The sequence below is a fragment of the Lissotriton helveticus genome, chromosome 8 (genome assembly GCF_964261635.1).
Source record: "Lissotriton helveticus chromosome 8, aLisHel1.1, whole genome shotgun sequence".
NCBI classification, from domain to species: domain Eukaryota; kingdom Metazoa; phylum Chordata; class Amphibia; order Caudata; family Salamandridae; genus Lissotriton; species Lissotriton helveticus.
In genome coordinates, this window is record NC_136069.1 from 120365204 (window position 1) to 120380953 (window position 15750).

The following is a 15750-nucleotide window of genomic DNA, read 5'->3' on the forward strand; positions in this document are numbered from 1 at the left end:
GAATTCTATAACGCATATTAGCGTGCCCATTATCGCCGTTTTATTTATTTATTTATTTATTTTTGACACTTGTAAAGCGCACTGTTACCGTACGGTGTCCTGGCGCTATCTTGATATCTCCTGAAACTAGATCCCCAGGTTAATTTACAAAAAGCCATGTTTTTAGCTTTCGCCGAAAGGGCATCAGCTCGGGGGACAGTCAGGGTGCCGCTGGAAGGGCATTTCAGGCCACCGCCGCCCCTCGGCTAAAACTCCTGCCTCCCCAACACACTTTCCTGATGCGTGGGGTCTTGATCAGTCCCAGAGTAGCTGACCTTAAAAGTCTACCAGGTTTGTGCCAGTGAAAATATTGCCCCAGGAATGCTGGACCTATACCATGGATCGCCTTAAACAGCGATCATTTTAACGAGCTTCTTGCTAATATGCCCCAATACTTTTTGCTCTTTGAAAACATGGCTAGTGGACTAGAAGATCAGAAGAAATCCAGAACAAAAGAGGGAACATAAAGAACTGGAATATAATGAGACTGAAGGTTCCAGATCCCCACGGGAATCTACTGTATGGATGTTTTTCAGAAATCCACCTGGTAAATAAAAACTTTCTTCTACGTATGTAACATGACGTGTTTATGAATAGAAGTTCAGAAGGAACAACCCTGAGAAGTACGCCCTTGGGAGCACATCGCTGCACAAGCATCATAATGCATGGCATAAACAGCAGAAAAAAGAAAAGAAAGAGGGACACCAAGCAGGTGAGGGGATCGATCATCCGAAGAAATTCTACAGAAGGAGCAGAAAGCCAGAGATTCCAGTTATAACAACAGTGCTTCATCTAGTGTGTGACAAGCACATGGGCTGTGGTAAGCAAAACCAGGCCACTCGGCTGAAAAAAATTTAAAAAAAACTTCACAAGATTTGTCAAAAAATATTTTTTTTTCAGTTATCAAAGTTTTTTTATTTCTTTTCCTACTTTAAAAATATATATACAGTTGTGAAATACTGGCTGTTTTTGTTTTCACTCTAATGAAAAAAGTCTACAAAAAGTAGTTCTTTCTGAACGAATTTTAAAGTTCAAAAAAAGATACAAATATATGGTGCTTGTTTTGTAGGCGAGTGGGTGTGGAAAAGGGATCAGGTACGTGAGGGGTACTGAGTGGGTTTTGGTGAAAGTAAGAGATACAGGGAGTAGGACAGCAAGTGAAAATGAATGAGTGTGAGGAGGGTATGAGGACGAGTGAGAGCATGAGCGAGGGTGACTGATACTGTGGGTCAGAGACAATGAGAGGTGGAAAGTAAAGAGTGAGTGAGAGAGTAAAGTGAGGTAGTTAACGAATAAAAGTGAGCAAGGAGGAGTAAGTGGGTTAGTGTGAAAGTTAGAAGAGTGAGTGAGAGTGATAAAGTAAGGGAAGGTGCAAGGGAGAATGTGAGGGAGACTGTGCATGAAAGAGCAGACAAGTGAGAAAGTTAGTGAAAGAGTGAGAGTGACAGAAAGTTCGGAAAATTGAGGAAATGTAAGGGGGTCAAGGAATGAAAACATGAGTGACTAAAAACGAAGTTATGAATGAGAAGGAGCGGATGAGTAAGTATGACAGAGAGTAAGTAGGTCAGTGAGTGAGTATGATACTAAGCAAAAGTGAAGGACGGTGTGAGAAAGGATGTGAAGTCGACAAAGTGCATGATGCTGTAAGAGAGTGGAAAAGTCAATGACGTAATGAGTGATCGAGACTTTCGCTTTTCCATGCATAACAGTGCATCACTCTTGCTAGGACATTGGAATAAACCTAGTGTTGACTGATATTGTGTGTGGAAGCTATATTAGCATGGCCAATGCACATGCAGTAGACCTTTGCTCTGTTGGCAGCATTAGAAACCATCTGGCCATATCAGTAGGACCGAGAACTCATTCCCAATTGCTGGATAATAACACTCTGAATAACCTCCTTGAAAAGTTCTGTTTCTGTGATCCCTCAAATCTATGGACAAGACTGTCCATCTTCTATGCACTACAGCCTCCTCCTCCTCTCTGTGAGTTGTAGTCATCCTATGTATGGAATGCTACTCTCATATGAATCCCAGGGGTAAGGATCTAAAATCTAAATCAACATTTGCTTTTTAAAGTTGCTGTTGTAAACAAAGGCATCAGTTGAACTTGGCATAACCTTATTGTCTTTATCCAAAACTGAAAGGCCCCGTTCTGTTGTACAATAGTTTCTAAGGTTACCTGATCTCATCATGTTTCTAGTATCGTGTCTGGTCAAGTGTTTACCATGCGTAGTCTGTTAGTCAGCAGACTACAACTGTAAACGTATTGGTATCTCTTGGTATCTCCTTATAATTTTGAACCAACTAAAGCATAGACTCTACTTTGAGTTGTATGGTGTCCAGTTCTAAAAATGAAAAGATAAAGGCTTTTTATCCAAGAAGAGAGAGCCACAATTTACGGTTACAGCTCATTGTAACTTTATTTGCAATCTACTTATTTTTCTTTCTTGACAGAAAGCAAACAAACTGACCAAAATTAACTTAACAATCAGAGTTTTGTGTAATACAAACTATTGCCTCGTGGTGATAGGTTCTCATTCTGCAGCTCATTCTTTAAGGCTGAGAAGGCCTCCAGCAGCATGCTTCTCGTTTGGGTGATTGGTCACTCCTTCGTTTACAGAGCTCGAATGCTAACACTTGACGAGTTGATAGGGGTATAGGATTGACTAAGGTGGACATTGCATAGATTGGCACATACGGAATGAAATGGTAGCAAAATGTTACCTTTGGTGGAAAGCAATTTGACATGGAAGCAACCTAAAGTAAAGACAGTGCACCGTAGAGAAAATTTAGGATTTAGGCACAATTGCTGGAGTTGTTTTATTTACTAAAACTTTTTCAAAGCTGATTCATCTCTTCCCTCACACTGCTTCAGTATATTCAAACATTTGCCAGAGGCAAAAGTAGAAATGGTCTGATCAGTTTTATCCACAAATTGATTAAACTCGTAAATATGCCAACAAAGTGATTTCTTATTCTTAACTTTGGGACCACGAGATGGGATATAACTACAGCAATAATATCCACATTTGCCTGGAATTTTCCACAGAGATCAAGTTCATGTGACAGCAGAAGGAAGGCCCTGTACAATCCCATTCAAGGCCTTTGGATAAGCGCATCTGGAGTTGGCTGCCAAACCCTACACCCAGCACACTGTGAGTGGCCAGTCCTGACTGCACACAGCATCTGAGGGGGTTGGCTACAGGTCCTGCCCCGCCCACCACAGGCCTCCAACCCCTACCGTACCTTGCACCCCACCTGCTACTGGTAGTCAACCCCCCTGTGAATGGCCTTCAACCATGTGCAGGTGTGGTGCCGGCATGGTCTGACCTCTGACCAGCCCCTACACACGGCCTTCCACAGGCGGACAAACCAGCATTTGTGAATGCTGTGACAGACTTCATTTTAGTTAGGTTAAGTGAGCCTCTTTCACAATTTCTCTCCTACTTATCTTTAGCCGAACCTGTGAAGGTCATGTTCATAACGGCACAAATACTGGTTATTATCTTCAACGAAAGGTGCTACAATTCTAATATGACCCCTCACTATATAGATCTCAAAGTTTTGGTAATGTCTGCTTAAAAGTCAACATTTGGACAAAGCTGTTTCATAAGAGCGAAGCCTGTTAAGAATTACATGTCTCAGAACCTCATTTTTTACAAGAAGAAATCAGCGATCAAACCCTATATAGAGTGCAGGATTTGGCCATTGATTAGGAGTGGCTTCTTGCTTAATCACCAGAGAACATGCCAGATCGCCCGGTCACCCACTCTCAGCTGGAGATCCTGGTCTGGAATCCTAGCAGAGGGGGCTCTTTTGCCTTGAGCACATTCCCTCCCCCAGCAGGACTCTGAAGAAGGACAGCTGCATTAGCTCTCAAAAGGTATGACCTGTGATCATCCTTAAGAAATTTACGAGGCAAGTATGATATAACATGATAAAAATATAGTGTAGTGCTTGGAAATAGATAAGGGGTGTTAGGATCCTAGGAACTTTCTAAATATATTAGAGATGTTCATTTTACTCTCGCTGCTTGACATGCATGACTGTTTTTAGATTGCCGTGATGTGTGGTTACTATGTACAATTTAAGTACCACTCTAAGGGCCTGATTTTGATTTACTCCGTCACAACGGTGATGGATATCCCATCCGCCAGCATATAAATCCCGTTATATCCTATGGGATTTATATTTCGGCCGGACGGGATATCCGTCACCGTTGTCATGGAGTAACCCGTATGCCAAGATCTAAGTCAGGCCCTAAGACTTTTAAGACTTTTACAATAAACGTTTTGAACAAATCCCTGTTGCTCCTAGTATTCTGCCTAAAAGTTTTGTTCAAGAATGAAAGATTGTTTGGATGACCTGGAAAGTTGAACAGGACTCATAGGTAACCTGAAAACGCTGCCCGCACAGGACTACTTAGTAGGCTAGTGATAGGGCTGCGGTCCAAATGGTATTTTGTTCCTCAGTGTAGTGCATTCAACTAAGCCCTTGCACTCGTGGCATAAAAGTGCGACCCCTGAAAGTCTGGAAAATCCTAGAATTTTTATAATTTGGTGCCTAAGGTCAGCTTTTAGATTTTTATGAACATTTGAGTCGTTATTGAATAAACACAGGTAAAAGAACTGAAAATTATAAATACACAGAGACGTCCATTGTAATTAAGGTTACCTCCTTCAGATAATCAATCAATCAACATTTGTAAAGCACAACACTGTTACCCCTATGGGTATCTGGGTACTCTGGATGCAATGCCTCAGTCGAAAAGCCAGGTCTTACGTTGCTTTTTAAAGTCTGCCATGGACAGTGCAGTTGGAAGATGAAGGAGCGGGTCGCTCCAGGTCTTGCGGCAATGTAAGAGAAGAAGCGGCCCGCTGCGGCTGGGACAGGTGCGTGGGATGCGCACGGGCTAGTGAATAAGAACAAATGTGTCTTGCAAGTTGATGGAAAGTCAGTCGCGGGTTGATGTAAGCCAGTCCATAGTTGTATAGAGCTTGCTAGGCGTGCATGAGGATCTTGAATTGGCATCTCTGCTGGCTGGGGAATCAGTGGAGATTTCTGTAGTGGGGTGATGTGGGTCCATATGGGGAGGTCAAGGATGACTCTGGCTGCTGTGTTCTGTATGGTCTGGAGTCTTCGGAGGAGATGGGTTGCGATGCCAACATAGAGAGCATTGCCATAGTTGAGGTGGCTGGTGACGAGGACCTGAGGGATGGTTTTTCTGGTGTTGATTGGGATCCATTTGAGGTATTTGCAGAGCATGCGAAGGGTGTGGTAGCAGAAGGGGGCAACTGATTTGACTGGTCATTTCATGGTCAATTTGCTGTCGAGGACGATGCCTAGGTCTTTTGGCGTGTGTGTTGGTCCAAGTTTTGCTGGCCATCAGCTGTGGTCCCATAAGTGTTCTTCGCAAAGATGAGTACTTCTGTTTTGTCAGAGTTGAGTTTAAGGCAGTTGTCTTTCATCCAGTTGTCTACATTGGTCATGGCATCACAAAGTTGGTTCTGGTGGTGGAGGGGTCTTCGTGAGTGAGAAGATGAGTTGTGTGTTATTTGCGTATGAGAATATGTTGAGGCCATGGGATCTGACAATGTCTGTGAGGTGGCTCATGTAGGTGTTGAACAAGGTGGGCTGAGGGAAGATCCTCGGGGAACGCTGCAAGTGATGTCTTTGGGTTCTGACGTAAAGGCAGGCAGCTGGATGCTTTGAGTGTGTCCTGTGAGAAAGGAGGGGATCCACTTGAGGGCGTTTTGCTCTATGCTCTTTGGAATATTTATGTATGGACCTGACCTAGATAATCCTGGAAAGGTGGTGGAAGAGAAATAGTTTGACCCGGACCAACATTCCCATATTTTATAGAGAGTCCAAGAAGCCAGAGACAAGCTATCTAATTTGAAGCGTTCAGAGTCTGCCACAGGCAAAGAAAAGGTTTTTCGAGCTGCTGCTGGGAGGATCCCAAAGTAGGTGATAAAGTTCAAGAAGAATATTTGTGCCATTTTTGTTCTTTGGGTAGAAGACACTGTACCGAAATCCTGCTTCCGGTGCCTGGTTCAACGAAAATCATTAAGATGTCCAAAGATCACGTTAAAAAACACGTTGCGGCCAATTCTGTACGGCAGACCCCCTCTAACACCGAGGAGTCTTCAGAATAGAGCTTTCTACCCCTCCCTACTCTGAAGGAGCTATCCCAGAAAGAGTGCAGCGACAATGAAAGCTTGAGTCCCAATCCTGAAATTGCCAAGTCTGCTGTGCCTCCCGGTTCACACCAAGTAACAGATAACACAGGGGGGTCTGATGCTATCATGTCTACAGTTGCAACAATTCCAACCAATAATTTGTCTGACTATAAACAGACGATAGTGCTGACATCAGTTGAAACAATGCATTTGCAAGAAAGCTTTATGAAAATGACTGTGAGTTTCAAACAGATGATTTACCAAAACACTCCACAGTCCCTCAACAGAATTGATTTCTCCTTGCTTATCTTTGGTTCATGACAGGTATTTAATACCACCATGGGCCTAATTCTGGATTGCTACACAGGTGTTTTTCCTTGTTTATGTGGCTCATCATGTTAACTCTTTTTTTGCTATTATTGATTGGACATTAAGTTTCTGATTAAAGTATGTCACTTCCTGTGGTTCAAGGACTGCAACTACATTCTTCTTCCCACAGAGCTTCACGAGAACTCTATGTTGCAAACATTACAGCCTATTCTGTGCCTGATGACATGGCTTTGGAAAAGATTGAATATCAGATAATGGGACCCAAAGAAATATTGCAGTTGCCCTATGTTTTATATGATACTCCTGGTTCCTTTTCAAATGATTGGGACATTTGGACTGTTACAAATATGATGTCTTATTTGAAAGGCATGTACAACCCTCGATAATGAGGCTCCTTATATGAATGCTGACAATTATAACAACATGAATTGTTTACACAACCACTGAATACAGAGAACTACCTATCCACAGGAGATATACAATTATACGTAATACGGACAATGCCAGGCTCGCCTTCAAATAGCCACCCAAATGTTTTGAAGAAATGTCCTTATGTTTAATGTGATGATAGGTCATATCCTTCAGCTTTTTATTACTAACAAACCCAAAACAATTAAAAAAGAACCTGATCACTGATAATAAGTAAATATATTCTCATGTGTTTGCTAAGAACATCTCCATACAAGGCTATGAGTTTTGGAAAGAAAATATTGAAGAGAAAAGTGTTTGGGTAGCAAACATTTGGCAGGTACAAGGTAAAGAATCCTTGTTTAGTGGATGTATAATACCCAGAGAAAGGATTTTCCTGTACATAACTATCCAACAGACAACTTGTCTGGGATTTGGAACCATGAAAGATTTAAAACGCTTTCCATCAGAAAAGATGAGTTAACACAATTCCCGAATTAGCAAATGAAAGCAAACAAGACTGACATTAAATTAAATTAAATCGTATGTTCCGGAGAGGAACGCATAGTTTCGTAACTTATATCCTAAAGGAATAGCCTTATGACCTATTGATGCAGACAGATGCATGAAACTGTTTCTTTCCCACACTCCTGGTCCTTGATTTAATCACTCTATATAAGAAGAACCAGGAGCTTTTCAGGTCCAGCACACATGCTTCTAAATCATTACAATTCAGGTATATGGGTCTGCAGTTCCTAAAGACGTAAGAGACAGTACTACAGTTCCAGGGAAAGGAATGTGCTCCAATAGGTGCACAGACCCTCACACACCCAAAAGGGTGTCACGCTTCATCCCTGGGCTTGCTCCTAATCAGACCGGTGCTGGAATGGCACTTACTAGGGGGCTCTTTGCCGGAGGTCTTTTTTATAGCTGTATCGTAAAGTGGGAGTGGGTGGGCTTTGTGATATGTGTAAGGTGTTCTAAAGTGTGATTTTAAATAGGTGTTGTGATACTCAGTGTCAGAACTATTTAATGATTGAGCTGACTAGCCTAATTAAAAGAATAATGTGCTAATTTAGGAAATAATTAACCTAATAGGCATTGTGAATTTAGTGATTTAAAACATCAGGCAACAGATTTCATGCCGGAAAGTGTCTTGAATTCGTTCGAATCCCTATCGGGAGAATATTTAATTCTGGCGGCGATAGATTGACGATATCCTGATCTTTTGGCAGGGAAGCAGAGATACATGCAGTCTTTTTATAGAATGGGTGAATACACTAAATCCCTTCACAGGCAACACTTCTGATACAGGATTGCCATTTTTGGATCTCATGATCCAATTGACAGGTGGAAAGCTGCATGCGAAGATATTTTAAAAAAAAAACTACTGACAGCCAAAGCTTGCTTACATATGACAGCCATCACCTTTAGGCCCTAAGTGAAACCTTGCATATGGGCAATTCCTGTGACTTTGCCGGAACTGTAGTGGGATAAGGGACTACATTGCACAAGCCAAGGAGCTTACAGACCACCTTAGGCATGTCACCATCAAGTGAAATGTATTTCAACTGCGCAGAAACGCAAACAAAATAACAATAGGGAAGCCCTACTAGAATCCAGGGAAAGGCCCAATTCTGACATTCTCAGGAGTTACTACTTTTACCCCTGAATCCAACACAATTCAGAAAATCATAAGAAAGTGTTGGAAGATTCTGCAGATTGGTAACCCGGCAATACCCCTCAAAAGCTTTGCATTTAAAAGAACAGCGGATCTCAAGGACATGCTTGCCCGTACTAGACCTAAAAACCTGCTGGTACTATACAAAAACAACTATGGAACCTACCTCCGGTAGTGGTCCACTATCAATGTAGACAGTGTAATGTATGTGGCCTAATAGAAGCTAGCAAAACCATTCAGCTAAATAACACTTCCATATGGTCACAGAACAAACACACTAACAGTAATTCAAAAAAACGGTATTACATTATCACATGCCTGTGCAAAATGATATATATAGGCATGACGACAAGCGCAGTGAAGGTGAGGATCACTGAGCACCCCAGCAATATATGGTGCAAAAAACTAACCACAAAAATTAGCACATATTTTGTAACTGCGGGCCATTTTGCGGATGACCTGAAATGGACTGATTGGAAGCCCACCAGCACACAAGTCAAGAGATCCTTTCTAGAAAAGAGAAAAATTGGATCTTTCGGCTGTCTACACATACAATTGGCCTGAATGATGACATTCCCTGGGTGGGATTAAACATGTAGTACACACATCAGATTTTATATGTTGGTATCACATATGGACCAAAGTGATACTGGTCATGGATAATAACAGTAGCAATAATGAATCCCATTATAAATTTTAACAGTGTCTGTCAATCTGAATTACAAAATCAAGACATCAGTGCACATATGCCCATGGGTTATTTCTATTATTAACAATCACTTCCCCAACTGAATGACACTTATTCGTGCAAGCCATTCAGTCAGTAGGGAACAGCATAACATTTAGTAAGAGGCTGCTTCTACCTGTTTTATTATTATGCTTTGCCCTAAAACGAGTTTAAGATAAATTTATAAATGCACATAATGTACCAATGTAAGGAGGTATGGATAGTACTTGCTTTACCTCAATGCGAAGTCTCTGTACTCTAAAAAAAATCCCGACTGGGGTTAGCGTCCAATGCATGCATGTCGATGCTGCATTCATAAACACCACGCCTACCCGACTCTGCTCTCTTAGATACAGCAAAGCAGGGGTAGGTCTTGCGATGGACGCTGCCACGCGTCTGAGTAAATATGAGGGCTCTAACCGAGGAATACAAAACAATGGTAAGACCTGCTTGGTACTGACAAGACCTGCTGCTTGCTCAACTATTTAGGACGCTTATTGAGCATTTCCTCTGCTTGTTTTCATGAGGCTTGATGCAATACCTAAATGGGGTAAGTGCGCCCAAAAATCATTAGCAGAAGTATAAGTGCATGAGTAGGTATGACAAATGCACAACTACTTCCTACATCATGAGTGTGAGTTACTTTTCGAGCTCTTATGCCTAACTCAAGACAGTCCCACATTCATAAGCATATCTGCTTGCACAAACCCTCTAGGTCATTCACTCCTGTGTGATTCCATTACTTTGCATGTAATTTGTAAACGTTTAAAGCCAGGTCAGGTTGTACATTATCAATTGCACCTGTTCTATACTTCCTGACTCATCATACACTCTTGTATAATGCTTCATATCTAATAACAGCTAATGAAAGCTGTTGCAGAATGGCACATGGCCAACCCTATTTGATAACTGTATCAAAAGTGATAAAAAGTTCTTAGAATAGCCTTGTATCCCCCACCCTGTAGTGTGCTAAAAAATGCCCCTTGGCCTCGAATAGACACAGGCGATATGCGCTTTGATAAACTAAGCAAGCTTCTTGACATTTTGATACAAAAACAAACATTTGACTTACAGACAGCCTGCTTTGCTTCAGAGATTCAGAGACGTGGGCAGACACATTATCTTATTCATTTCACAGACGGTGCACCTTATCTTCCAGTCCTCAGGCACAACTGGCAATGTGCACTTCTTCATAACCATTGGATCTGATCTGGTAACTGGATTTAAAGCTTTTTTTGGACTGATTCCATTATTTTTTCACTCCTTGTTTTCAAGTCTCTTTGGCAGATGCCCTGCAGTCCTTTCATCACTGACTATGACATTCTCTTTATAGGAAAGAACATGTATCAGTTCCCTCAACAACATCGAGTCCACTCACCCAGCTGAGCAGAAATGCAGAGAGGCCCTAGCATTTTATGTGACTTTTGCCTCTTGTTACTGAGTGAGGACTGGGCTTTGTATTTTCGTAAAATGAATGCTCTACAAGTGAGACCCGTGTTTTGGTGCATGAGCTGTGTGCAAGAAATCATTTTGGAAATGCCTTTGGAGGTGCCTTCATGGGCATCAACATAAAACAATTCCTAAATCTGTAGAAGTTGCTTCAAACCTACTGCAAAGCAATAAACCTACCAATTACCGAATATGCTCAATATGATGGACTGTTCTTAACACTCAAATCATCTACAGCTACGGAATTAATGAACAAAGCAATATCACCACCTCTAAATGCCGCGGAGCTATAGGATCTGTTCCAGTGTGTTTATCCATCTCCTTCAGTAACACTGACAAGTCAAAGGGGCGACATCACCGCATTGACAATACCTCACATGTTGCTACAAAGGCTCCAGGAAACTATGCAAACTATATACCACCATTATTGATTGGAAAATAAAATACCTGGGGCCATATTACATTTATGGTGCACTTTCGATGTTTGGGCCACGACACACTTTTTAAAGAGTGCGCTGTGCGCAAACAGGCAGAGTGTGCCGTATTAAAGTGAATGTGCCACCCCCAGGGCAGCCACAAACATGTGCTGAACTAGGGTCAGTACATTCAAGTGAAATACGGAGCGGCTGCTTCAAAGCTGCTACGAGTTTCAATGTTCAGGCGGCAACAGTGATTGACTGCACCCGCCGGAAGCGGGATGTCTTGAGGGTCCATGGGGCACTTTGCCCCACTTCAGAGGGCCGCCATCGGAGGGGGGAGTGATAGTGCACCAACTTGTTGTGGTGCACTTTCAGTGCGCCTCCTGACAGCTTCTTTGCCTTTGTGCCCATGTCCAGGGCCGGACTTCGAACCAAAACCGGCCCTGGCAAAGTGCTCGGCCCCCGGCCCCTCCCCCGCGGGGAGGGTGGAGGAGGGGTGGCGCCGAGCTCTTTGCCAGGGGTGGTTTTCTGCCGATTTTGTTACAGGGACGATTTTGCAGCTGTGCTGCAAAAACGGCCCTGTAACAAAAACGGCCCCCACCCTTGCAGCGCACCGGAGGATTGCCCGGTGCCCGCTATGGCCAGTCCGTGCCTGCCCATGTCCATAATACGGAGCGAGCACAGAGGCAAAGTGATTGTCATGTTCACGTGTTCACGCCCCCACAGACACACAAAGCGGGCATACATGCCTGTTGCGCCCCCTGGGCACTTTATGTAATATGGCCCCTGATCTTTCTTCAACCTAGAGGGAAAAGACAGTTCCTGCTTTCCTGAAACTAGATGCAGGAAAGTACTTTCAGACAGTTTCTGTACCTTTCTGTTTTTTTATCTTTTTCCCTAGATGTATTTGCTAAAAACCCAATATAATACTCGGTTTGCTCATTATGAAAACACATCTTACATTATGCACAATGTATTTTTGTATATATTACGTTTTAGCATGTTTTATATGCATTGATGCCTGCACCCATCATTCATTTGTCAGAGACCCGTATACTTCAACAAATATCAGGTTTTATTAAGTTTCATATGCATTTTTGCTCTTAATGATTATCATGTATACACTGTTCATGTGTAATGTCATCTTTAGGATTCACAGGCCTCTAAATGAGTAACTTTTACCCCTAAGTGGGGATGTCATGAACACTGTAACAGACTCCATTTGAGTAAAGTTAGCCTGTTTTTCAATTTCTCGACTGCATATCTTTAGCCTAATGTGTGAAGGTCTAGCTCACTTCTTGTTTATTATTTGCAACGACAGGCGCCACAATTCTAGTATGGTCCTTCCCTGTTCAGATCTCAAAGTTTTAATGATGGCCTCTTGGAAATCAACATGTAGACAGAGGTGGGGCATTTTGGGTCCTGATAGCTTAGTCTGTACACGTCTCCGAGCCTCATTTTATTTTGTAATAACAAGATAAAATCAGTGGCAAAAGCCTATGTAAAATCCAGAATTTGACCATTGATTAGGAGAAAGTCTCTGTGCTAAGATTATCGCCAGAGGGCACGCCAAATTGCTGGATCAGCCACTCTCAGACAGAAAGCTTGATCTAGTTACCTGGTAGAGGGTGTTTTAACCAGTGAATTGGACAGGCAACCCAAACAACAATGGGCCTTATTTAGAGCTTGCCAGAGAGGATACTCCGTGACAAACATGACGCCTTATTAAAAGTGCTTTACAGCCAATAACACTTGTAATATGGCAGACCGGACCTACAAACAAGGCCCGATGGTTACCCTCCTACTCCTCCATCAGCTTAGTCTTCTACTTCATATCATTAGCAACCCAGGATGTTGTAGCCTGGCACGACCAGTATCACACAGTACTGACTTGCAAGGAAAGCAGTTACTAAAGTGAAAAGCTTCAAATATCTACTCTTTGGGGTAAATGAGAAATAAGTTAGTGTAACTTAAGCACCAAGCAAATCTCCCTGCAGAAAATCAGTACATCCATTTTCAACTCCAAGATTCCAAACAGCTGGAGATGTAGAAATGTTTATCACTTTGGGGAGGAATGTGCAGAACTACATGATAACCTAGAAACCTTTGAATACTTGTGGGCTACTGCATGATCCTCAAGTCAATGAAAGAACCACCTGGCATTGATAAAAGAATAATCTAAAACAGAATGAGGAATGGAAGGACCCTTGGGGAAGTTAACCAAGCCATCAATATTCATTGTTCAGGGGAATGGTCTGGATTTGTTACAAGCCAGATTCCTAAAGTATTTTCACACCTAAGTGACAAGTAGGTGCAAAGTTACCTTTATTCAGGAATACAAAATCACAGCTGTGATCCACAAAACAGCTAACGAGCTTCCGACTGCTTTGAAAATCTCTTGTAGACAATGTTTCCTGTTACCCAATGGTCACATGAACTTACGAAATGTTGTTCCGTCTCAGTATTTGGTTTTCTTGTCCTTGGTCTGTTTCTTCTCCCCTTCTTCTCTACATTAGACAAACCACTTCTATTTTTTGTATTACTACTGTTCTTACAAGGACAAACAGTATTATCAATTTATTTCTCAGTTGTCTTATTGAATACCATGTGGTTTCTGAGAATAATATTAGACTTTCTTACAAATGAATATGTATAACAGGCAACTCTGAACACTACATCAGCTTTTTACAGTTTTTTAAAGACAATTCTACGGAAGTGGTTTGATCTTAGCATCACTTGTGTATACTTTTATAACTTTGAACCCACAGTTATTCTATCTCACTAACTGCACTCACCCCCGTAATCTTGAACAGAGAAGATACGCTGCATAATTCGTCGTCCGATAGTCCTTCCTGAATATAAACAAGAGGAGAAGAGAACATTACAAATGAAAAAGAGCTAAGCATAACATTCTGGAAGCATCCAACGAAGCTCAGCATTCAATGCTGATTGGTTCAACGTGTCACTACATTTAGACATTGAGGAGTATGGTGAATCAGTGGCCATGTGAGAAGGGAGGGTGTGATGTTTATGGTTCTGTAGAGGACGAGGCACCCACCACTCTTATGGGGGTTTTATGACTATTTGTGTCATCTTTATTTATTGGAATCCCAGATCTTCCTTTGTTTACAGACCCCTGTCGCATATAGTTAGTCTTTTTCATGTCAACCTGTTTCCTGTTTTGATTTCACACTGGTCCAAATTGTCATTAGCACTAGACAGTTTGGCAAACGGATCTTCTAGCTTTAATGTAAGCAGTGAGCAAGCACAGTAACCAGAGCACCAGAGCCAAATATCTGGTTCTGTCGGAAATACCGAAAACAATATCTATATATTTACAGACAGTCTACTTCGAAACCGTCCTTCTCCAAACACATTAATTGCGAAAATATATTCAAAAGCAGCACACAAGAACCACGGAGTACAGTTTCTCTTTGCAAGTAATATATATATTTTTTGCAGTAGATCAATTCACTACATAGACTGAAATTCGCAACACAGGGTGCTCTGTGTGCAGTGTAACAAGTAATTGGGAAACAGTGAGTGAGTGTGAAAGGCTTAAAATACATAACATCGACTTGTTCTTATTGAACCATCTTAATATGTAGTTCTGTTGGTGATGGATGCTAGTTATCAAGAGTCCATTAGTTTATCGAGCCCCCTTACCCCCAGATTCATCAAGAACACATTTTGCTATTCCTTAATAGCGAAAAATACCGATTCGCTATTAAGGAATAGCAAAATGGTATTCATCAAGAAATCACTTCAAAAATAGCGATTACTAATAATTCCTTAATTGCGACTCGCAAATTGCGAGTCGCAATTAAGGAATATCTCCCCATTCATTCCTATGGGCCTAGAGGCCCATAGGAATGAATGGGAAGACGATCTCAATTTGCTAATCGCAATTAGCGATTCGCAAATTGAGATTGCGATTTCAAGGGTGCAGGGGTGTCCAAAGGACACCCTGTTGCACCCCTGAAAATGATGTGTGCACATATGTTGCGCACACACATGCCCTTAGGGCATGTGTGTGCGCAACATGAAACTTTGAAAAATGCACTTTAGTGCATTTTTCAAAGTTTTTGCTATTTACCACGTAGTTATACTTCGCGGTAAATAGCGGCCCCAGATTGCGAATTCGCAATTTTAAAATGGTTCATGAATTGCATTTAAGGAATCTCAAATTGAGATTCCTTAAATGCAATTAATCGCAATTTAGCGATTTCTAGAATTGCGATTTTTGCATTTGGGATGATGAATCCCAAATGCAAAAATAGAGCTCGCAAAGGGCTAGATTCTCAGAATCTGGCCCTTTGCGAGCCGATTTTAGTTTGATGAATCTGGCTGTTAGAGTGGTACCGACTTAAATAGCATTGACGTTTCGGCCCCAAAGATTCAGTGTGATATTTTATCACCAAATGGGGTCTTCCTCAGAACAGCATACGGAAACCCTCTGGTCATATGAGTGTACTCAAAAAAGATAATCGCCTCAAAAAGTTGCCATAACCTCCTC

General features: G+C 41.8%; 1 protein-coding gene across 2 annotated transcripts in view; it reads right to left on the reverse strand.

The window, feature by feature from the left end:
• TEX55 (testis expressed 55) overlaps window positions 1-15750 on the reverse strand; it is a 532765-nt gene that overhangs the window by 334757 nt on the left and 182258 nt on the right. For both annotated transcript variants that reach the window (XM_078656720.1, XM_078656721.1), the window contains exon 8: window positions 14030-14086. In XM_078656720.1, the coding sequence (XP_078512846.1) occupies window positions 14030-14086 (57 nt within the window). The remainder of the gene's footprint in view (window positions 1-14029; window positions 14087-15750) is intronic.